This window comes from Botrytis fragariae (assembly GCF_013461495.1).
Source record: "Botrytis fragariae strain BVB16 chromosome Unknown tig00000050, whole genome shotgun sequence".
NCBI lineage: Eukaryota > Fungi > Ascomycota > Leotiomycetes > Helotiales > Sclerotiniaceae > Botrytis > Botrytis fragariae.
Window position 1 is genome coordinate 2511449 of NW_023500992.1, and position 24183 is coordinate 2535631.

The 24183-nt window shown below is 43.0% G+C and overlaps 8 protein-coding genes across 8 annotated transcripts; 5 read left to right on the forward strand and 3 right to left on the reverse strand.

The window, feature by feature from the left end:
- Nucleotides 1-229: 229 nt before the first annotated feature.
- Nucleotides 230-2547, reverse strand: Bfra_004769 (uncharacterized protein; the record flags this gene model as incomplete). The annotated part of the gene is made up of 3 exons (XM_037335163.1): nucleotides 230-1866; nucleotides 1920-2067; nucleotides 2122-2547. The coding sequence occupies 3 exons, from the start codon at nucleotides 2545-2547 to the stop codon at nucleotides 230-232; spliced, it is 2211 nt and encodes a 736-aa protein (XP_037193697.1).
- Nucleotides 2548-3166: 619 nt separating this feature from the next.
- On the forward strand, nucleotides 3167-4853 carry Bfra_004770 (putative endosome-associated ubiquitin isopeptidase protein; the record flags this gene model as incomplete). Its single annotated transcript, XM_037335164.1, has 3 exons — nucleotides 3167-3301; nucleotides 3352-4603; nucleotides 4705-4853. 3 exons carry the CDS (start codon nucleotides 3167-3169, stop codon nucleotides 4851-4853), a joined length of 1536 nt encoding a protein of 511 aa, XP_037193698.1.
- A 688-nt stretch (nucleotides 4854-5541) lies between these two features.
- Bfra_004771 (putative alpha beta hydrolase fold protein) lies at nucleotides 5542-6474 on the forward strand (the record flags this gene model as incomplete). The annotated part of the gene is made up of 1 exon (XM_037335165.1): nucleotides 5542-6474. The coding sequence occupies one exon, from the start codon at nucleotides 5542-5544 to the stop codon at nucleotides 6472-6474; it is 933 nt and encodes a 310-aa protein (XP_037193699.1).
- Nucleotides 6475-8521: 2047 nt separating this feature from the next.
- On the reverse strand, nucleotides 8522-9650 carry Bfra_004772 (putative cysteine dioxygenase protein; the record flags this gene model as incomplete). Its single annotated transcript, XM_037335166.1, is given in 5 exon segments — nucleotides 8522-8646; nucleotides 8763-8820; nucleotides 8935-9062; nucleotides 9074-9385; nucleotides 9467-9650. 5 exon segments carry the CDS (start codon nucleotides 9648-9650, stop codon nucleotides 8522-8524), a joined length of 807 nt encoding a protein of 268 aa, XP_037193700.1.
- A 1040-nt stretch (nucleotides 9651-10690) lies between these two features.
- Nucleotides 10691-10971, forward strand: Bfra_004773 (uncharacterized protein; the record flags this gene model as incomplete). Its single annotated transcript, XM_037335167.1, has 2 exons — nucleotides 10691-10916; nucleotides 10964-10971. 2 exons carry the CDS (start codon nucleotides 10691-10693, stop codon nucleotides 10969-10971), a joined length of 234 nt encoding a protein of 77 aa, XP_037193701.1.
- Nucleotides 10972-15660: 4689 nt separating this feature from the next.
- Bfra_004774 (uncharacterized protein) lies at nucleotides 15661-16614 on the forward strand (the record flags this gene model as incomplete). The annotated part of the gene is made up of 3 exons (XM_037335168.1): nucleotides 15661-15815; nucleotides 15897-16490; nucleotides 16557-16614. The coding sequence occupies 3 exons, from the start codon at nucleotides 15661-15663 to the stop codon at nucleotides 16612-16614; spliced, it is 807 nt and encodes a 268-aa protein (XP_037193702.1).
- A 442-nt stretch (nucleotides 16615-17056) lies between these two features.
- On the reverse strand, nucleotides 17057-17853 carry Bfra_004775 (uncharacterized protein; the record flags this gene model as incomplete). The annotated part of the gene is made up of 2 exons (XM_037335169.1): nucleotides 17057-17454; nucleotides 17598-17853. 2 exons carry the CDS (start codon nucleotides 17851-17853, stop codon nucleotides 17057-17059), a joined length of 654 nt encoding a protein of 217 aa, XP_037193703.1.
- Nucleotides 17854-18810: 957 nt separating this feature from the next.
- Bfra_004776 (putative hydantoin utilization protein a protein) lies at nucleotides 18811-23166 on the forward strand (the record flags this gene model as incomplete). The annotated part of the gene is made up of 6 exons (XM_037335170.1): nucleotides 18811-18873; nucleotides 18933-19116; nucleotides 19175-19943; nucleotides 19998-21512; nucleotides 21565-21807; nucleotides 21861-23166. The coding sequence occupies 6 exons, from the start codon at nucleotides 18811-18813 to the stop codon at nucleotides 23164-23166; spliced, it is 4080 nt and encodes a 1359-aa protein (XP_037193704.1).
- Between the last annotated feature and the right edge of the window lie 1017 nt (nucleotides 23167-24183).

Below are 24183 nucleotides of genomic sequence, written 5' to 3' on the forward strand. Positions count from 1 at the left end.
TCAGTAGGGAGGGATGTATGGTTTCGAATTATCAAACTGGATGTCTGATGTTCCCAATTTCAAGCTCATCAGTTCTTTGCATGTGCATCCGGATAATATCCATCACATTGTCTGCGTTTTAGACAAGGTGTTTGGCAATAGCAACACTTAAATTTAATGCAAAAGATATAACGAAATATCCCTATGGATATATCGATTTTTTTTTTATTAATTCTGAATAGCACTATACTCACGGGCCATCGAGAACATCCTCATCTGGACTGTCTGGATCATGTACCATACTGCCACTTTTAGTCATTAATTCGAATCTACTAGGGCGGAATGGCCACTTCATCCATGCCTCCATAATCTCCTTTAACATTTCCGTTGTCAGGGATCTTACAGACAAATGCTTCAAGTCAAATGCTCCTCCTTTCGAAGGATCTGTTAACGAGGGGCATTCGCCGGCTATGTGCTCTAGGGCACCGGGCCATAATCCTTCCAAAGACTCATAGACTGTGTCAATTGGATTTGCGTACATATTACCAATTATGTATTCGAAGACATCGTAGTTCTCGGGATAATTTTGACGAAGTATAGGCCAAAGAGCTTGCGGCTGAATATCCAAGAGACACAACTCAGAAGCAGGTCTGAATTCTTTTGAATATACTTTGAGAGGCTCCATCGGTCTCTTCTCGAATTCTGTACCAATACGCGCACCGTCGAGTCTGATACCATAGATCTTTTGGGCAGCAAGAGGCAGCTGGGAAATTTTGTCTTCATACGTCTTGATCATTGTGTCCAATTCATTTCTTGAACTCTCTGTGTCCTCGGACTTCGAATCTGCGTCTAAAATCTTACTATGAAGCTGATTGATGTTGTTGTAGTCATTGATAAGATCCTGTGTCAGTGCCCCATGTTGGTTGATCACTTTTTTCTTTGCTTTAAGGAAGATATAACGTGCATATTCTTCGGTATAGTGTCTTTTCTCCTTCTTTCGTTTGTCCTTTTGAACGTTTTCGATCTTCTCACCTTCTGACACTTTGAATTTGATTAATTTCCCTTCATCCAATCGCTTCTGAAGATCCCCAAATTCATCGAACCAGCCTCTCTTGAAGCGATTGAAATCTTCGCTTTCTACTTTGTGCCCACCTGTAGCAAGTGACTGCCTGGCTTTGAACTCCATTGGGCCTTGCCTATGTTTGGGTGTCGTTATGCCCATTTTATCCATCTTACTGACAACATCTATGGAATTCGCTAATGCAACCTCGGCGTCTCTTACAAATCGGTGGTTGTCTACAGTTGAACTTGCTATCTCTTGAATATATTCTGTAGTTATTTGGGCCTCCACAGCATTTTTGCGCATCTGGGCGACATGACGTACCAGCCATGACGTTTTTTCTACATCCGGTATCCATACAAGCATTCGTATGAGACCATATTGATGGAATAAGGCATGCGATCTTGCTGCAGAAAGAAGTTGATACAGAACTAGTTGTGACATGGACTCAAAACCGCGGTACCTCTTTCTGGGGTAGTGGGCAAGATTCGCAATCACAAGAAGGGTGTTGTTTGGTTCGTTGATCTTTGGATCATCTCGCGAAAGTTTTACCTGTTGGGGTAGGAATTCCGGAGTAGTAACTTGGCCAAGATGTTCCCAGACCGTTCCAGATTTTGGTATGTGTTGATAAGTAGAATCTTTTGCATCAAGAAGAGGTTGGATAAAAGGATAATACTTCTTGGCATCAGGTTCCATAAGGAGATGTGTTCGAGGTTTAAGAATTTTATGGATCTTAGACGACCATAAGCCAATGCCTGGATTTATGTCGATGACGTCGCAGCCAACATGCTTTAAAAGCGATGGTTTCAGACGTTCCAAGATATCATCTGGACCAGGTTACTAAATGATAATTCCGTAGCGAAAAAGGACTAGTTCTTACCACACAGTGCTCCGTTCACGATATTCGAGCGTGTTCTATCCCCCATGGTTGAACCTTTCATGTGAGCGTCTCTCAGGTATTTCCTCAGGTCCAAGGGAATCTTTATAAACTCGCTTTCGTCTACTTTATTTACTATAGCCTCTTCTTCCTGTTCGTCGGTCAGAGATTTCTCATTTTTATCTCGGCTCATTCTGTTCCTTACCGCTTCTGGTTCTTGCTCTGGTTCCAATTCTGGTACAGGTTTCGCTTCGGGAACTGGTTCCAATTCTGATTTCACCTCCACCTCTTTCACTTTTTTGGGCCGGCCTCTTTTGCGCTTCACTGGCTCAACTATAGAATCGTCTTTGCCATCAACCTTTTCATCATCCGCGGATTTCCTAGGTCTACGCTTCACTGCTTCCACTGCCAAAGCATCTTCTGCTGTGATATCCCCCGAGGTCACAGCCTTCCGGCGGGTTCGCTTGACTGGAGGATCCACATCGGTAGGCGTTATGAGTTCTGAGGACTTAGAAACTCCAGGTAGATTATAACATGGTGAACAATGAAATTCGCGAAGCCGCGAATGTTGTAGAATGGTCGGATATTTAAGTAGATTGGTCCTACCCAAACGTGGAAATACCCGCAACATCAATGTCTATGGTTAGTTCGATGGTAATTGAGGATGATGAGCGTTGAAGAGCTTGTATTTCAGGATGCCGTTGAATCATACAGTATTTGTATGCGATCCTGGAGTATTAGTCTTTACATGAAGATTATCGATATCGCGAATTTAGATGCGGCAACAAAAAAGTTTCAGGAACGACTCGGTGAGGCTGAAGAAACTTATAAGGCTATCGGGGCTAATTGATCAATATCATTGGTTGACATGGTATTGATGTGGCTAGTGTGGCTTGGGTGGTGGCTGTCATCTGCAAGGCTGTAGCTCTCTTTTGAAACAGCCTCTCACCCATCAGATTTACCGTACATATTTTTTTACATTGGGCACCTTGAGATCTAACATACCCACCAACACTTTGACAAAGAGTGACGCGGAAATTCATCATTTTACAAGACAGACGTAACACATCCGACAAGGCAACCAAATAAATGAGAACCTGTTGTACTACTTCTCTATGCAATTTACTTATTTACAAATACCCATGATTTAGCTGAACAGATTCCCCTTTGCTTAACGTTATCTCTATTCAACTCCCTTGTACCCAAGGTGTTCGTTCATTCATTTCATCCATAGGCACAATTCACAAATCATGGCGGGGTCAACTTTACAGTTCTCGAAGCCCATGAGCATCAAAGAAATCTCCGCAAAGGCCTCAGATTTTGAATTTAATCCTACTATCGCATTGAAATATTGGTTGAGAACAGCCGATACACTTCTAAGAGAGGTAGATAGAATGCTCAATTACTTGAGTGGTATGGAATGCTGACTTAATAGGCTTATATTTATCAAGCAGAGGACAACGATCAACAAGCATATCTTCTGTTTATGCGATATGCTGCCCTAGTTGCAGAAAAGTTGCCCGGTCATCCATTTGCAAAAGCTCCGGAAAATAGAAGTGCTCTCAGAGCTGCTCAGAAAACCCTCCCAGATGTTTTGGACGGATTAGAGAGACTGAAGCCTAGGATAAATGCGCGCTACGATAACTGGCAGAAGGCTTTGGAAAGAAGGAAAGAAATTCATGCAGCGCGAGAACATGATACATCGCGACCATCGTCTCGGGCAGACTTGGCGGCGTCTGATCCTGCGATAGCTGGAAATACAACTACATTAGGCGCCGCGGAGAATAGCGACCTGGCCGTGAAGTTGGCGCATAAGGAGTTTAGAAGAAGAGATGCTGCGCGACGTGGTACAAGACAAGCGGGTGTTAGTGAGGAAGAGGAGCAAGAAAGACGGACTGCAGGGCTATGGGAAGACTGGGAGTCAGCATTGTCTAAATCTGGTCGTAATGATGACGATGATGTTATACGCCGAAATATGGAAGCTTCAAGGAGGAGGCTAGATGGCTCCCAGGATATTTCGCCGGACGGGACGAAGAAGAAATCTGCGAGACCTACACGATATGTACAAACCAAGGCTAGGAATGGTAGTAGCGCATACCGCTATCCGTCTATCTCTAAGTCTCAACCACTCGTCAGTGACTCAGGGCCATTCCCACCTCCCGGTCATCTTCCTCCAAAGCCGCCCAAGGAAGAATTCGAGGCACCGCATTTGGATACACCCCCACCACGACCCGAAAAACTATCATCAGACACTCACGAGAGTTCACCATCAGACGTCGTTGGTCAAGACCCAAAATTCACCTTTCGGCCTTCGGCATATCTCGAAAATGGCAAACCTCTTCGAACAGTCTTTCTACCGCCTACGTTGCGACAACAATTTCTGGCCTGTGCAGCCTCAAATACACGGGCGAATCTCGAAACTTGTGGGATGTTATGCGGGACATTGATATCAAATGCCCTTTTCATATCTCGACTTGTTATCCCGGAACAGACAAGTACTAGCGATACGTGTGAAACGACTAATGAAGGTGCCTTTTTCGACTACTGCGCATCTGAGGATCTAATGGTCTTGGGATGGATACACACTCATCCTACTCAAAGTTGTTTCATGAGTAGTCGAGATCTGCATACACATTGTGGATATCAAATCATGATGCCTGAGAGTATCGCAATTGTTTGCGCTCCCAGTAGAAATCCTTCGTAAGTAATAGTTTATCTGTTCAGCATTGGAAGGAGTTGCTACTAACTAGTGATTAGATGGGGAGTCTTCCGTCTGACTGACCCCCAGGAATGCCCGCCGTTCTAAATTGTAAACAAACGGGGCTTTTCCATCCTCACGAGGAAAGGAATATTTACACAGATGCATTGCGACCAGGTCATGTCTTTGAGGCAGAAGGGCTAGAATTCCAAGTTGTTGACCAACGACCAAACCCATAATGATTCGATAATGACGATACCACGAGGATGAGATTATTGTGTTTTGGTAATTTGGTAGCGTTGGTGCTTGGTGGGCTATGGTTAGGGTTGTATTTCAGATCTCGATTTGGCGATTATAATTATACATCATATTACACAACGATCATATCTGGACTTCATTTCCATGGATTGATTATGTTGAGGTGCCTCGAGGGTATTGGTCCCCTGAGAATGAATTCCGGCGAACTTGTACAACCGAGACTAGACATAACATAGTTATCCGGAGACAAGAGCAGGCAGTGTCCTTGATTTCTGATACGTTTCAAGACAACCATATCATATGTTCATTGCGAAACGGTCAATCAAAATGTGAGAGATAAGTTCTGATTAAGGTCATCAAATCAACCCCTACAATGCGGTTTGGTAACGAGGACGAAGAGGTAATGCGGGGATGATCTAGCGACCGTTTTGGTGAAAACTGCCGCCACCCCTCGACAAAAGAAATACAGTACAAAATTTCTGAGCTCCTCTGCCCCGAACTAGCAGATACTTAGTAGTATTCACGGGTGTTCCCCGATGGCCCCACACGTTAAATAATTTGCGGGGTAATGACATAGGTGGACCCATACATTCATCGATGTACACAAATAATACTTTCGATACTCTCAACCCCAATAATCACAGAAAGTTTCACTCAAACCATCTCAACATGACTTCTTTCCAAGAAATTGATCGTTCTCGCTGGACTTCCCACCGTGCGAATCTTTCGGGAACACCGTCTTCTCCATCAGAAGTCACCATTCACTACATCCTATGTCATCCTCCTTCCAACATTACCTCGAAGGGTACTATCCTTCTTATACATGGCTATCCAGAAACATCATATCAATTCCGACATGTAATTACGCCTCTCTCAGACGCAGGATACACGGTCGTCGCCCCTGATTACCGTGGAGCAGGCGAATCATCTCATCCTCGTAATGGATACGAGAAGGTTCGAATGGCAACTGATCTCCACGAAGTTATCCAAAATGATCTTGGTATTAAAGATAAAATCCACGTGGTTGGTCATGATATCGGTGGGATGGTTGCTCATGCATATGCAGCCCAGTTTCCTAAAGACACAGCGTCTGTTGCGTGGGGAGAATGTCCTCTTCCGGGAACAGACGCTTATAACAACGCTGTTAAAGAAGGTATTACGGGAGGTCTATGGCATTTTGTGTTTCATTGGCAAACAGATTTACCTGAAGCCCTCACTGCTGGTCGAGAGCACATTTACATCAAATCGTTCTACGATCGCCTATGCTACAATGCTTCGGCTTTCTCGCCAACCGATGTAGAGCACTATGCAAGCAAATTTGCTCAACCCGGTGGAATGCGTGCGGGATTTGATGTATATCGTGCGTTTCACCAGGATGTTGAAGATAATCTTCGTATGCTGAAGGGTGGGAAGTGTAAGGTTCCAAGTATGTCGTTGATGGGAGAAAAGAGTTTCTTAGCAACTATTGCAAATCAACAAAATGAGCAGATGTATGAGACCACATCGTCTGCTCATATCCCTGGCTCGGGCCATTGGTGTGCGGAAGAGAATCCGGCTGGTTTTGTGGAAGCTGTGCTTAAATGGACGAATGAGAACTCGTGATTTACGTTGTCATTTATTTCTGCTCTTGTTCTAATCTCACGGTCGTATCAGACCCAGTATCAATCCGTATCAGTACTTTTATGTATTTCTCCTGTGTATAGTTTTTGCAGAAGTCAAGGCGGCATTTCCCAAAAATTGTTTGAGATAAGACTAGGTTCCACACATACAGAAATAAAGAATCTTTGAGAAAGTCCACCCTTGAATACTATCCATTTGAGGTGTCGTGATCTCGAGAACTCCAACGGCGCAGCGATATTATGAAGGCGTAAAACTTCAACCCTTTTAAAATCCATTAAATATTAGAACTCCAGGAGACGTTTAACTTTGGAGTGAGTACTCATTCCGCTGAGAGATACCAAGAAATACAACATGCATCATGAAGACAACCAGAAGCATTCAAAATCACTGAAGAGAATAATTCCATAACTATAGCACTTGAGATGCAATGGTAATGGGGAAGAGAATATCTTTCAAGCAGAAGAAGTTTTCTACGCAAGTATCAAAGCGCCATCTCATAATCTTGGATAAGCAAGCGTTCGATAGAATCTCCAAACAGAAAATGCCGATCAAGACGTTACACGTCTTCTATGGAGGCAATCATGAACCTGTCTCATACATTATGAGTCAATGCATTATCCTACTTTGGTGTGTAATCTGCATCTTTCAACTTCCCTTGCTGGGCTACCGAATTCCCCTCATCTTTCTCAATTCGCTTTGTCTCAGAGCAAGCAGAAACAAAACCAATGGACTGAAAGGGTACACAACAACTGGTCAAATCCTAAGCATTTCCCACCAACGTGCCATAATCTAGTAGAACACCACATCGATCCCTCGATCTCTCAATTCCGCTTGCATTCAACACATTAGTAAGCCAACAATACTTTTCTGTTTTTAAAACGATGTTACGAATGGACAGAAGATTTATTACCATTTCCACACTCTCACCACCAACAGAACCCTCCCGCAGAGCCACAGTGACTGCTATACATGTATACATACACATAATTGTTGCACATCTCAACACACTTGGCACTCCTAGCCTCCGTAATCGACACTTTTAGCGTCTTATCACTTGTTCTTTGTTGCGTACCTGGATGTCCTTGGCTCTCATAGTTCCAGTGCTAGCTCCGGTATATCAATCAATTGTTGCACATCTCAAGCTCCTTGGTACTTCCTAGTTCAAGCACTAGCTTTAGTACACTCTTATCTATTTTATGTTTAAAGATGTCGATCCTTCTTCTAGCTTGAGTTGACCATCTATAGCCCGCCGTTTTAACACCACCCCAGACCTGGTGTGCAGCTTTAGTTATGTTGCGGATCTGAATGCACTTGGCACTCTATGGACCCATTGATAGCTCCGGCACTACTAGTCAGTGCCTCCTGGTGTATACATAGGAACGTTTAGCATCACTTAGTTTTAAAGAGTCTTCTTTCCAGCATTTCATCATTTCACCATCTTTTACATGCGAAAGATCACACGACTCACCCGGCCCAAGAACAGCTTCCGGGCACAGTTCCAAGATTTCACTATGAAACTTTACATCTTTAAATTGGCGAAACTGGCTGCGATACTGATTCAATTGGAATTGGTTTGAGTGAGTGGACTGCCCATTTAGATATCTTCTAGTGAAAGTCTAGCAAACAAGAATTAAATGTTATCATACAAAAACTGGCAGGGTTTAGGAAACGAATGGGCGATGATATTCATAAATTGTGAATAAAGATTGAGGTTAGAATGTTTGTAACCTAAAGGATTTGTGACTTAACAAAAATGAATTGAAGCCTTGATTCCGTGAAATCAAAATAAACTAAACCCCGGCGCTGTTCGAGACTTCCAATTCACGCTACGCTACTCGTTCGCGACCTACTATGTAGGTAAAGAAGGAATCAAAGAATAAGAGCCCCACAACCCCAAACTCCCGACCCGAGATAGAAAAGTTAAGAAATACAAGAAAATTCGTTAATAGGGTATCTCTCATGTCAATTATCTCCCCAATTTCCACAGTACTACCAGATCATGTCTCTCATTCTTTCTCTCGAGCTTAGCTCAAGCAGTTGGATCAATAATACCACCGACGGAATCATAAGCACCAGGGGCCACATGAGTCTTTACACCCGTCAATGGATCGAAGATGTGGCAACCGTGCATTGCGGCGTTTGGTGGTGTGTATACTGTGTTTCTTATTAGACATGAAATGCAAATGGAGTAGAGGAAGAGAGGTGGAAGGAAGGAGAATAATGAGTTGATGTGACTTGAGAGCCAATAAGAGCGGAAGAAAAGAACTTACAGTGTAGAGAAATTGCATAGTCTGTTGCGCTAGGGTTGGCGATGGAATGAAGACCAAGCTAGCATCATACATTAGCCACTTGATTACTATCACATCGTCCAGCAAGCGATGGATCGATAAAACAAAAGCAAAAGAGAAAGAAGATGAAGGAAAAGAAAATAGAACGACTTACATCATCACACATATACGCCACTTTGCCTCTCCTATACTCTCTCACACCCTCGATATCCATCTCCTCCGCCGTTCTTGCACCTCCCTCAGGAGTAACCCACCTCGTCTCTTTCAGCTCCCCTTCATGATCTTCATCAAACAATGACTGGCAGCATGATCGTGCACTTTACTTTCCTTTCCCGGTGTCCAAACCAACATCAACAAATTGAATATCCCTGGCACTTCTGCTACTAGGTTTCTTGTGTATTGTTTATTTGGGTTTGCGTGGGCATATTTTTGCCAGTCAGATAAAGTGGAGGAGTCATAAGATTGAAGGAGGCGAGTGAGAGTCGGAAGATGAGGCGAGGAGGTTGTGGTGAGAGATGTGGTGAGGGAGTTGATAAGGGTATTGAAAGATGGTGTAGTTGTGGGTGTGGGTTTAGAGAAGGAGACGGGAAAACTGCCATTAAAATCTACAGAAAAGGAGGTCGGTTAGTTTCATTTTCACATCCCATCATCACGATAGATTCGGCAAGAACTCGGAAAATAAATACCTCGAGGTAAGAAGGGTGTCCTGGGTTGACTGGAAGTGGTTGAGTCAAGAGAGGTTGATTTTCTGGTCGTGCCTGTAATACCACGGTTATTGGCGAGGATGGGTGAGAATGTAGGTTTGTTTGCTGATGTCAATTTTGTACGTAAAGTACGGAGTGCTGTCGTTTTCATGCTATTTGATGCCATTTTTGCAGATTCACGATGTATTGTAGATATTTAGATGTGAAAAAATTGATGTTTGTAAGCTTAGAAATTTTATAAATCAGAGTTGATTAAAATTGAAAGAGTGGAAGATTGAGAAATCCAGTAGGATCATGCGGACCGTAGGTTAAATACGTTTCATAAATGACAACCCTGATAACTAGGCCGGCATCGGGATTGACCGTACTTGGCCATATAAAATGTTTCGAAAGCTGGTGAGATGATATGTCTTATCATCTAAGCTTCCTTGAATATTATATGCATTGGTGAATTGTCGTCAGATCTTTCCCAAAATAACATCTAATCGGTAGATTCCTTCCTTTTCCCAATAATTCTGTTCCAATTCCCCTTTATTTCATGTTGGTATGAAACCTTTCATCTCCAACATCCTCAATCGTTGGCGCGGCGCACACGCGTTTGACCCCACACATGGTGATAAAGTTCGTGACCGCTACCTTCTCCTTCTCAATCCTCCATGGGGCATTCTCTGAATCGTGTGCCTGATATCGTTCGCCTGATTCGTCTAATTGAGATAATAAAACTTTCGTACCCGAAAACCCCCTCATAACATTCCCTAAGCCGAGTATGCAATCATGCAGTTCGATATTCTCGTGTTCGTTGGCTATCACCGCTTGATTAGATTTTCGACAATTTGGATCCTCATTGGTGAAGAGTTGTGTCTAAGCGGGGGTTTCCAAGAGGGTTGTGGATCCACTAGATTGTTTATCTATTGGCCGCATATTAATTGGAAAAGATAAACACCCTCATCAAAAGTTACACAATGCAAACTTGATACCATAAAGATACGACGAGACAAGGATGAATAATGGATGAAAGTAATTGGTATGTTAGAAACATATCGACATCGTGAATGAAACTGATCATCTACATACATCGTAATGATGTAGTGATGGCCAAAGACGAAAGAGCTGAATGAACAAACCAACGCTATGATATGATCAACTCAAAAAAATCACAAATTCAATCGAGTATATTTACAGATCAATACAAATTCGTAATAGAAAATGCATCTCATCCTCGTCGATCAAGGATCCAGTAATGAAAAGAAAGTGAAGTCCGAACTACGGAATGCCTTCAGTTCTGCTGATACCCCTTCCTCGATCATCATCCACGTCTACCCACAACCATTTCACCAACCTCGGAATTTTCTATTCCAAACCTCGAACTCAAGGCCGATACTTCATGAATCTTCTGATTGGTTACCACTTGGACCAATCATATGTAGAAGTAGTGGATCATGCTCTTTCATCTTCATTCTCTTCTTTCTCTCACACCAGAAAAGTGATCCAAAAACCAGAGAAAAACCACAAACTCATCGGATCAAATTCGACAACGTTTAGCGAAGCGTATAAACGATTATTGAAGAAAGAAGAGGAAATTTAACGAGAGGAAGTCGTTTTCTTATATTCGATTGTCTACTTGCTGAAATATGACGCTAGTGGGTTACAGGGGCGATGATGTTTTTTCACGTGTGGTTATGGCGATGGTCGGAGTTCGCTTTAATTTTGGCCGATGCGTTCAGGATGGCTTGATGGTGGGTTTTAGACTTTGACAGAAACAGATAAGACTATGAAGCTGTAGGTGTACTTCATTCATTATCTATAGACATAAATATTTGCTGCACATGAACATTTAGTTCAGTCAATATTCAGTAAGCATTCGACATCTGTCTAACACATTACGAGAAGCTACTTGAACAGGTGCAAAACTCAACAATATCGCCTTTCCCCTGCCGTTCCCCCGCCTCTCAGCCAAAATCGTGCTTTATTTCCTCCACAATTACCATTATCAAGTAGTTCTTACAAAAGCATGTAACGTATCGAACTTCCTCATTGGAACAATTGAACTCGTCGCAAAGATCCATAAACTTGCAGGATCTTACCATATTCCATCACATCAAACAAAAGCTGGCGAGAAATCCGTTCTTCCATTGTCCTCACCAAACCTCTCCATCTTGATTTCCTCACCACGTCTATGAATCCCCATTTCCCCGTCTCTATTTCTAGATTGAATCTGCATTGTAACACTTCTTTTATATTCTTCTCTCATTCTATGCGTCCCGCCCATGTCGGGTTACTGACGGAGGACAGATGAGATTATAATCTACCTGAAGAGAAGGATAGGTCGTGGAGACGATGGTGGTCCTGAGCGAGATACAGGAGTTGAGGTATTGGGAAAATAATTTGACCAAGAGTTTCTGTAGCGATGGGAGAGTCGAGAATTGCGAGTTTGTCGAGGTCCTGGTGCTAGTTGCGTGGCATTTTTAGATGCCGTGGGCTTGCTAGCACAGGCCCGTAAGTGATGGCATACGAACTGGAAGGGTTAGAGGACATAGTGAAGAAACCCGTCTAGCTGACTAGTGTCAAGAATTGGATGGATTGAAGTGCGACGGTGGCTTTTGATGCACAAGCCGCCGACAATAAAGTTTTTTTTAAGCTTCCTTGCCCATTTGTTGTCAACAATATCCCATGTTGGAATCTCAAATACCAGGAGGATATAAGTAGTCAGATAGAAAATGACAAGGGTTGCGTCTAGAGTTCTGGTCCATTTAGTAAATTAGCTTGCGTCAAACCTCGGGGAACATGGAGCTGGAGACAAACAGATGAGTCTAGTAACTGTAAATTTTTGCCAAAGATCGAGACGTTATGATAACCTGAGTACGGTTGGAGCTGCCAATATTTCTTGGTATGAAAGTCATGAGTTACATATCGAGATTTGAATACAATACCGTCCATATGAATGAGAACCAACTCATAACTTACACTGACAGGTGCTAGATTGCAAAAATGAATGCTCGAGTCTTTCTGACACAACTCAGAAACTCGAGAGTAAATGTTGCCAGTATCGCAATACCTTGTTTAACGATTTGAACTTTCAAAGAATGACAGAAACTCGGGAGCAAGAGCTGTCAAAATGAGCACAATTAAACCCAGAGGCTGGTCAAAACTAGGATACAAGAACTTGAGAGCTCCTTGGCTCACGAGCATATGCAAGTTGAAAGCGCCTAAGAATGATAGACCGGAATGGAAGATCTTAGATATGTGGTATTGCTCTCCCGTAGATATTGGTAGGGTCATCCTCTGTAAAAAAATTCCATAGCTGCTTATGGTTCTTCCGATATTTCCCGCTGGATCTTCTTGTGAATTGTAGTTTAAAATTAATTTATGATGCCATGTAATGTGTTATGAAGATACTCACAACTGCCCAATGAGGAACAGAAGAGGGGCATTGGCAGCATACAAAAAGCCCCGAAGCATCCAATTGCATTTGGATTTGCAACAAATATTGAGCAACCTCAACTGTTTACGGGGTAAAAATGTGCAGAGGCCAAGAACTTCCATACACTGCAGGTTTTTGAAGCAAGATTGACAAGCAGAACTCCTTAGAGTTTGCATGCATTTAGCAGCCATCGCCCAATCAAATATCGTGAATACTATGCAATTAGAACTCGGAAAAATTCAAACCACAGCTATGGTATCATGGTGAAGTACAAAAACATTCTGCATGTTTTGAATAGTGGAATATGTATTGAGGATTAGCGACAAATTTCAAAGTGGCTCGTATTGACTTCATGTGATGTGTCGAAGCCTAAAGATTGGATGAGATTTTCTGTGAGACTCGAAGAGGTACCAAGAATCGATTTTATTAAACAAATGAAATACTTGTATTCAAACTCAAATTTGGACCCATATGTTGAAGAAATGGGAGGAACTGCATTCTGTACCGAGATAAGGAATTTGACATCGGAGAGATCTGGAGAATTTGATGAATTTGATGAACCAATCGTAGACGCAGGCCTAAACTGATATACAGTTTGAAACACCTCCATGTCAGACTTGCAGAGAGATTTTCATCAAGACTGAAAAGTTTATATCGATGTCACACGGATGGAATTTCCTTTTCTTGGGAGATTCAATTTGAGCGGAAGAGAGTTGGAGTCTATCTCTGTATTCAGTATTCTCAACAACTTCAAGGGAAATGAATTCCATGATACATGAAGCTCGAGGCTAAAGACATTGTATTTTCTAGCGATCGACACTTGCGTGAATTCGGAGCTCACAAATTTGGAATGGCTTTCTTGTGTGTTGTTTTCAGCTCGACCTTGGCACGCCCCCACGTATAACAGTAAGGGGTTCTGGGGCATGGGGGCCTGGAGGCAGTAGAAAGTTCTTATTGTATCCAAGAATCTGAGTTAATTCTCCGAATCCATGAATATTATTGTTCTTTTGGCAGTTGCCTTGATAGAGCTACCAAGATGTTGTACGGAGTACAACATCAAAGAAGCGGAGCATGGGGAAAGTGCGTCTATTGTTCACCTTCAGGGTACGCATCGGAAAATTCCCACCCAAAAAAACCACACGCTTCAAAGAATTTCTTTCTTTCAATCCAATAACCCGAATTTCAATAATCTTTTAGTTTCTAACTGACTGTCCTCACCGGCGCGAATAACTTCACCCGTCTCCTCGGACCTGCGATATCCCGGACGCTGTCTTAGCCATAAATAGGATATCTACCTTGAAGACTGTCCCATATCTTGGTAATATTGACTCAGGGTCATGACTTCCTAATCAAGAAATTCAAAAATTACCAGTGATCATATCATCCGTCTTGTCTAAAGCCCAGATGCCTCCCGTTTCTGCCAAGAAGGCTACGATTCATGGAAATTATACCTCGTTGTCCGAGATCTCACCGTCTTTTCTGATCTCAACGTTGTACCTTATCATCACCACGCAAAGGTGGAATGGAGTGTACGGAATGTGAGCAAATCAGTGCTTATCTGGAGATACATCATCCCAAAATTCCAAGACTAATAAGATCAATTTGTCCCCAGATAAATCATATTATCCCAACTTGGCATCTTGGAGTCTTGGAATTCTGCGGCGCTGATGTCCCAAAAATATACCCACTTTGGGCAGCAGTCAGATGGATTGATGAAGAGTGTTGACATACTTGTCATGTTTGCCTTCTCTTGATGGTACATATTCATGTCACCGTGTGTAATTGAAAAAGTCCAGACTTTGACTAGATACTGTTGTGATACCTGCAACACCATATTGTCTTACTTTACATTGCAGTAAGCAAAGCAGCACTTGCTGTAGAAATCCTAGTGGATTACGCGTCAGAAGTAGTCGATTCAAAGCGTTCAACCTTTCTGTTATACTTTGCAATCAATCCTTATCAAAGTTTTCCTCAGTCACGACGATCAATACCAAAAGAACTCTCTCAAGACGTCCGAGGATCAAACGATTGAGCACTAAAGTCTCATATATGACGTTTGGAAAAGCAATGCCACGAAGGGAGATAGAAACTAATAGACCTGCAATTCCATTTTTCGACCAAACCTTATTTTCACTTGGCATTTGACTTCGCCTCTCTTGGCCAGTAAAAAACATCATGATACACACATGCAGCAGCGTCCACCCGGCGAACATTTCTCAGATGCCATACAATATTTAAGAAAGATCTTCGCCAAGACCCCATATCTGCGGCTCCCCAGATGATGGTTTCCCCGACATAATTCTCACCTTGATAGCAAAGGCCAAGGTGTCGAAACCTAGTCACTGCCCCCTTATTTTACCATTTCTTTCATGAATTTTGGGCTCCATTTCTAAGCATAAGGTTAATTGCAATTATGAGTACCGAAACCACCAAGCATTCTATCCCCATCTAAGTCTGGGCGAAAGATATAGTTATTTTGTATCACTACATTCAGCTTGATGTCCCAGTCGTTCTGCAAGATAAGTTAAAGCGTCCCTCCAAGTCGGATGAGGCGTTTCTGTTTCATTCTCGTCAATATACTTGTACCTTCTCCGTGAATAGACACCAACAAGTGACTGTTTCATTGTTGAGATAAATACTTGAGGCCAGTTCTTTCCTCAAAGCTAGATTATTACCATTTGTTTGTGCTCAATCGATTCCTGAGTAGTGTCCAGTGATATTCGACATCTCATCTCCTTATCCTTTCGCCATCACGATGACCGGAAAATTCACACTCAAAGATCCGGCTCGTTGTGCTCACTATGCTCGATTCTTCCAACATTTAACATTGACCGAAGCTAACATCATATACTGGTCTTTGTTTGTATTCGTTCTTGTCTTGATGTGTATATCATCCATCCAACATCACAAGTAAGTAGCTGTCACCATATGCTCACACTCTTCTCCATATTCCTCACAAATTCCTGGATCTGTCAGTCTAACAAACCCTAGGTCAAACAGCCTGACCGAACTCCTGAAAAGTAATTCCACTTCTCGCCAAATCCGTCGCATTCGTCGTCGCCGGATCCACTACCTCTCGATAGTCTCCCTTTGTTTCCTGATCGCTCTTATTTGTATCGTGCTTGAGGTGTTCGCCGCTTTCAATATCGAATACTGCGATGGCGAAGATCTAATTCAACTGTACTGGGGGTTTTGGTCAATTCTTCAAGTCGGTTCTCTCATCGCTATTCTAGGAGTCATGCTGCAATTCTGGATCGTTCTTGGGAATGTCCAAACACCCAGTTGGGCAGTGGCTCTAGGAACTCCAGTGTTGGTTTTCGCCGCGCTGGGGTATATTTTTAGACATATTGGAAAAAGCTGGAGGTGGGGAAAAGGGAGAAATCAGGAAGACGATACGGATATGGAGGCGGGTAGAGGAGGGGATGTTGAGAATGGGGAAGTGGAGAAGAGGGGCAGTTGGGCTGAGAGGTGGATTACTTGGGCACCTGAGGATCGAGAAATCAGAGATAGAAGAGAAGAGGATTTGAGTAAAGTGAGGACCATGAGGTCGGCTGAATGTTCGGATATGGAGTTTGCTAGTAGAGCGTAAGTACTATACCTTTCCTTTGATTGGAATCATTGAGAGATTACGGATTTACTAACATAAAGCAGAACAACATTATACACACCAGGACAACCAGGCGATGTCAGAAGGAGCTCAACATTTTGAGCTCTGGCTGAATGATGACGATTGATTGAAATATGTTAAATTATGTTTGATGATATGATACACATATGCTCAAGTGCTGAGCTCAGGACGGATGGGTAAACGGATACCAAAGGAAATACGGAGTTTGTTAAAGTTCGGATTAAAAATTGGCGTTTAGAGCAAGATGGATTTTGGATCTCGATATTATGGCAAGGGGAAGATTTTGATGAAACGAGTATAACATGGGTATTGAATAGCTAAGCAATCGGAATTATGAACAGCATGCAACAGACGGACACACACATTTAGATAGAAAATATCACCACAATCCGCAATGAAGTTTAGTTAGTCCTGCTTTCTCCAACCAAACATCCTTTTTTTTTTCTTCAAAGCTGATCATGTGAGCTCAAGTATCCCATCAATGTGTATAAAGATATTGCACTTGACCTCATCCCATCCATTCTTACATAACACAATTTTCTACGGCTGTTTCCATCCATAACTTCGTATACAATCTATGCGCAAACTCCACATGTGCCGGCATAGGTTTCTCGGTACTTTTTCCGGTTCCTTTAAAGAACACACTCTTCAGCTCGAAGACCGCCACTCCCTCATTTTTATCAACACTAGCCTTCATCTCAAAAAGCCCATCGCTATCCCTTACACCGGTCACTAAAGGCGAATCTCCGCAGCGGACGATAATTGAAGTGGGCGTTTTGGAGACGACTTCAAAATGGTCGGTAATTTGAGTTCCGACTTCATAAGTGGAGGAGAGGAGTTGCGAAGGTTCCCAGAGCTGGTGGGAGGTGGTTGTGGTGTTTTGGTATTTTTTAGAAAGGTAGGAACGTTGGTATAAATAGCCTAAGTTTCCCAATTAGATTAACTTTCATCATACACTATTCCTGTTTCCGTATCTCCTCTCTTCCTTAACCACCAAGCAACGCCGGCAAGCTCTTCAATAATACAACGAAAAGTACATACCCAAACCCCCCAAACTCCCGCACAAAAAGCCTCAACCAATTTTCCCTCCTTCTCCAATAAATGCGGTCTTATCTTACTCAGCGGTACCTTTCTTTGACATAAATCTTGCGTGGCAGGATTGCGATTGGGGTTTTGTCGCATGTAGGCTGCGCTTGAAAATATCGGATCCGAGGGGGAGACGGGGATGAATCTGGAATTGCGCGTCCAGAAAGCCCAGCCGGATGTGGCACCTGCGGCTCCGAGAAGGGCGGTGGTGAAGGTACTGCGGATAAGTCCCATTTCGTTAGAGGTGCGTATAGTGGGAGGAGGAAAGAGAAGGAAGACTAAAATGGAGAAAAGTTAAAGAGAGAAATGTGATGTGGTGTGACGAAATGGTGGAGCAGTGCTATTGGTAAGCTTGCGGATAAGGCTTATCGAGCTTATCGACATTTCCAGGGGTAGGTCTCGGCAGAATTGAAAGTTCTTGATTGCCGATCAAGAGACAGTCAGTAGTCTATGACACGGGAGGGAGTAGTATTGAAGCTATCCCCCATCTGAATGTTCTTTGACACCGATTTGTCCCTCTTTCGATTTGCAATCTTCATGTTGGGGAAGCAGACTTTCCAACTGCTCCTTTCTCTGCCAAATTGACGTGTTTCAATCATCAAGGTCCAATGTTTGGTTCAAGATTGGTTTGATTCTCCACTTCCGATCTTTTGAGGGTTGCAGAAAGCACTTTCCAGTTTAGGAACTTTGAAATACCCGATCAGTAATTCACAATGCAATCTCACGATCGTTTATCTTGCCCAGATGTTTGCCGAGGTTCAAGGCAGCAAATTAATCGATCTTCAAATGTTTTGTGGCCCATATGCATGATTGCTTCAGCTAAAGACCATTCCCATGTATACATTCCACGGCTTGCTCCACGCTGGATGAGCTCCTGATTAGCAAGTGGCTGGTCAAGTCATGGCAGGGTTTTTTTCCAAGCACGATTAAATCGGCTTTATGGCAGTGTCACTTCCCTTATCGGCGATATGCATCTCCAATATCTTAACAGGCCTATCTACCCCGCACATCAACGTGATAAGGGAGTGCAGCGTGGAACAATACAAGGTCTATCGAGATGATGACGCTCAAGCAAATATGAGAAGTTGAGGTTGTCTACCAAAAAATTATATAAGGAAGTTCTTTACCGAGTTTCTCTCCAGGCAAACATCTCAGGCGTTCCACCACAAGAGAGAAGAGCAAAACCTCAGTATGGGAGACTCAGGCATGATTCCAGACCAAACCAGAGGCTATCGCTTGGGTGTTGATGTTGGAGTATGTGAATGGATACTCAGTAACTCCAGGAATATGTGGCAGCTGACAATTGGTTTTAGGGAACATTCACCGACGTATGCGTTTTTACACCAGAGGGTGATACTATACGGACGAAGGTACCATCAACTGGTCAAGATCAAAGTATCGGTGTCAAAAATGGTATCACGCAAGTGCGAGAGAAATTGAAGGCTTTGTACAATTGGGATGGTCGATTCGATGGCATTCATCACGGTACTACTGTTGGTATGGACCCATCACCTTTCTATGGCATTTTAATGAGAGTGTCTAATTCTCGTCCCAGGAACAAATGCAGTTCTCGAAGGCAAAGGAGCAAAGGCTGGTTTGATTGTCACAGCAGGCCATAAAGATATTTTGGCTGTACGGAGATCTCAGATACCAGGTGGTCTGGGAGCTTGGATTAATTTTATGCCACCTGATCCTATAGTTCCTCTTGAAAGTACCGTGCAATGCAAAGGAGCTATAGGCTATGATGGTCAAATTGTTACACCAATCGACGAAGATTCACTTCGCAAAGATCTTAAACGCCTCAAGAAACGAAACCTTGAAGCTATCACAATTAGTCTGCTAAATTCTTACCAGAACAACACACATGAGAAGCAGGTGGCAAAGATTTCAACGGAGATTTTCGGTCCTGATGTTGAGATAGTTTGTTCAAGTGATGTATTATCAGAGATGGGAGAATACGAGCGTACTGTGACAGCAAGTGCTAACGCTATCGTTAAGCCAGTAGTCAAGAAGTACCTAGCTAACCTCCAAACCCTTCTTGTTGATGATAGCGAGACTATTCGAATCTTGAAAAGTGATGGCGGTCTTACCACATTAGACTTGGCTGGCGATCTACCTGTCAACATCCTAATGTCTGGACCAGCAGGGGGGGTCCGAGGCGTCGCAGATATTGTGGCTAAGAAAACCAAATATCGAAACCTGATAACATTAGATATGGGTGGCACTTCAACCGACTGTGCACTCATTTCTGATGGAACTCCTGCGATTCGAAGAGAAACGGCTATTGACAATCTGACAGTAAGAGCTCCGTCAGTGGATGTCAAGTAAGTCTCACCTCACCCATCTTACCATCATGCCTTTGAGTTGACGATTACCAGAACCGTTGGTGCAGGTGGTGGATCAATAGCACAATACGTTGAATTGACATCTACAATGCGCGTAGGTCCAGAATCGTCTGGAGCAGATCCTGGGCCCGCTTGTTATGGGAAGGGCGGAAATAACGCGACTGTAACTGACGCAAATGTTGTACTTGGCTATCTTCCAGATAAACTTCTCGGTGGTGATTTTCCACTAGACATTGCAGCCGCGAGGATTGCGGTCGAAAACGTTTCCAAGCAGATGGGATTATCGATAGATGAAACCGCTCAAGGTATCTATAACTTGGTTAACGAAAAGATGTACAACGCTTTACACAATGTTTCCGTTGAACAAGGTTATAATCCCGAAGACTTTTCACTCGTTGCGTTCGGAGGAGCCGGTCCTCTGCATGCGAATGCAGTAGGAAAATTACTCGGAGCTTGGCCAGTTATTGTTCCACCCTCTCCAGGTGTTTTGTGTGCACAGGGCGATGCTACGACAAAGTTGAGCCATGAACAGTCTATTTCTTACATCAAACTTCTTACGGATGCTACGCAGAGTGATATATTCGATGCTCTATCTGAACTAAGGACAAGGTGCCAAGATGTAGTTCTTAAAGCATTAAGCCAGTCGACTCGTCTTAAAGTCGGGTACGAAGCAGATCTCAGATACAAAGGCCAGGCTTTGACAATGTCTATCCCACTTCTCGTAGAAGATTTTGGACTTGATTCATTGAACTTCATCAAAGCGATCAAAGAACGATTCCACGTAGCTCACGAACAGCAATATAGCTTCTGTCTTCCCGATTTCGAATTGGAAATGATGCGACTTGGTACAGTTGTTACAGATGATTCTGCAGACGTGGAACTTAATTCTATCGAAACTTCTCTTCTTGATAGCAATCATACACCTCCACATGATGCTATCATTAGTCGGAAAACGATTAGTACTGATGGAAAAACAATGGAAGCGATATTTTGGGAAAGATCCAAGATCACGAAAGCTGGATATAAGGTTCAAGGACCTTGTGTGGTATCCGAAATGGATTCTAATACTCTCGTACTTCCAGGCTTCTATGGCAAAATTGATTCTTTTGGAAATATCCTTATCTTTCCAGACGAGGATACAAAGTTAACGTCTGATATCGCCCATCATGATTGGAAAAGCGCTCTAGACCTCGTTCAAAAGTCACCACTGATTCCGACTTTGATCTCCTCTTCATTGCAGTCAATTAGGAATGAAATGGATACCCTTATGCTAAGATGTAGTATGTCACCTGCCATTCGAGATCAACAGGATGAATTTAATGTCATCACGAATAAAAAGGGACAGATGTTAGTGGGCCAATTTGGTAGCTTTATTACTCAGTTCCTGCAATCATGGGAAGGGACCATTGAGGAGGGTGATGTTTTCGTCACAAATGATGTTTATGAAACCAGTGGTGCTATAAGTCATCTCAATGATGTGATTGTACTTCTTCCAATACATTACAAGGGGGATCTCGTGGGCTGGGCGGCAAACTTTGGACATATGACGTATGTTATTTCCCGTTCTCCCAGGTACCATGAACTGACTGATGATTAATAGTGATGTTGGAGGAACGGTACCAGGAAGTATGTCCATTAACTCTACTTCTGTCTTCGAAGATGGGATTCAGATACCCACCGTAAAACTTTACTCTCGAGGTGTATACAATGCAGCGATGGTCGAAGTATTCTGTCGAAATTCTCGTCAACCGGATTGGTTTCGTAGTGATTTGACAGCCCTTGTAGCTGCTTGTAGAACGGCAGCTACTAGAGTCTGCGAACTGAACGAACGATTCGGTCCTAAGTAGGTCATTTGGATCACAAATTTACAGCAGTATAACTGATTTCTATATCTAGTGTATATAGTGCCTCTTGCGACGAACTTCTCGCACGAAATCGCTCAGGTATTATGAAACTCATCGAGACTCAGATCAGTGACGAGGAAAGCAGATTCACTGATTTCATCGACGATGATGGTCAAGGTGTTGGACCTTATGCAATCACCTGTTCCATGAAAAAGACGAATGGAAAACTGGTATTCGACTTCAATGGTACTTCTCCGCAAGCCGAAACAGCTATCAATTTCTATCTCTCGGTTACTATGTTTAAGATGTTTGTCGGATACTACTTACTAGCAGTATTCGATCCCTATTGTGTCGTCAATGATGGATTTCATGATATGCTTGAAGTTATTATACCCGAAGGAACTATACTTCGTCCTGTACGCCCAGCCCCTGTCAGCTGTCGAACTCATCTTATGGGCCGCACCATGGATATTATCCAAGCTCTCATGGGTCAGCGGTCGCCTCAATATAGTGCTGCCGCTGGATTTTCAGATTCTCCACATTTCTTCTACTCCGGGTTCAAACCTAATGGTGAATGGTATCAACTCTACCAAATTGGCTTTGGAGGTGTTCCAGCCCGTCCCATTGGCGATGGTCCAGATTGTCATTGCTTGTTTCCAGCTATCAAGTCTGTGCCCGCTGAGGCTATTGAGCTTAACTTCCCATTGCGAATCGAAGCAAATGAATCACTTGCCGATACTGGAGGCGCAGGATTCCATCGCGGTGGTAATGCACAAAGAACCTTGTACCGATTTTTGGCGAAAGGAGAATTTAGTCTTCATGATGATAGATGGTTCACAAAACCATGGGGAATTAACGGTGGGAAGCCAGGCATGAGATCCTGGAAGAAATTGTATTCGGCGAATGGAGAGGAAAAAATGTTGCAAAGTAAATGTGATCATGTCAAGGTGGTTCCCGGAGATCTATTAGAATGGGTTACCTGGGGAGGTGGAGGGCTGGGTGATCCATTCACGAGACCGGCTGAGAAAGTTGCGTTGGAGGTTGAGAGGAAGTTGGTTACAATTGATGGAGCTAAAAGGAATTATGGAGTGGTAGTTAATGAGGATGATTTCTCGGTCGATAAGGAGGAAACAGAAATTCTGAGAAAAAAGATGAAGAAATCGAATGTGGGAGAAGGGGTAGTTTACAATAGAGGAGGTACTTTGGAGGAATTGAGAGAACGATGCGAGGAGGAGACAGGATTGAAAGCTCCTGTTCCACAATGGGAAAATGATCCATACGGACCACATACGGGACTAGAGTATGTGCAAGAATGGTTCAAGGAGAAGAGGGAAATTAGAGGTTGGAATTTACAGTGACGGATCTAGGCGAATTGTCTCTAGATCCGTTATAATGATACTCATTCTACTTAAACATACTGAGTATATCGAGTCTAACTATCCACTTCTACAGCCTGTTTATCGACTTGTTTTAGATGAGACAAAAACCTGAGTGCTACTCCACATGCGAATTTGAGATGAGCCCCCACTATCCCCTTGCATACATCCATATTATATCCACAACCCCCACCGAATAAATCGATGCAACTCATTGATTGACCCCATCATCTCTTGTTTCAAGTACATCATCTAGTGCTTCTCATGTATCAATAAGCAATAAGCTACAAGCGTTTGTGGTTTAGTGGTAAAATCCATCGTTGCCATAAATCTCTGGATTTGAACAACTTCGATGGGCCCCGGGTTCGATTCCCGGCGAACGCATTACTTTTTGTCTTTGGAATAGATTGACCTTCTCGATTCGTTGATTTGTTGTCGATTTTTGAAGTTGTGCTTGCTGTGTGTTTGTTTAGAGCTGATTTGATGAGCGAAAATCTTGGTGTTGAACTTTTGTTGAAATACCGAGAGACGCTTTGACCCCTTTTTTTGGTAATTGCATTTAGGTGGAGAATATATACCACATACTAAACCTCTGACATCCAGTTGTGTGAATGCAATGCCTCTGCACTCTTCTACTTTCACTTGCGGGGATAACGTGTTAAGCATTATTTTTTGGTCAATATGAGATGAGCTGCGAACAATGACAGTTACGTCGTTTAGTTACTGTTGTGTATCAACAGCTCCATCGCTCTCTTTCTCATGAAACAAATTGTCCGCGCGCCGGACTTTGCCCTTGTAGAAATTATTGAATTTCTTTCCTACAGACGGATATCTTATAACTTGAACATATGATTGAGCTCACAAGTTCGAAGAGTTCACCAATTACATCCAATCTCACCTGTATATTGTGCCCTCACGCATCCTACCTCAAAGCTAAATGAACCCACTATCATTCATAACCCCCTTCGACTTGTGAAATTATGCATTGTACACCTAGCC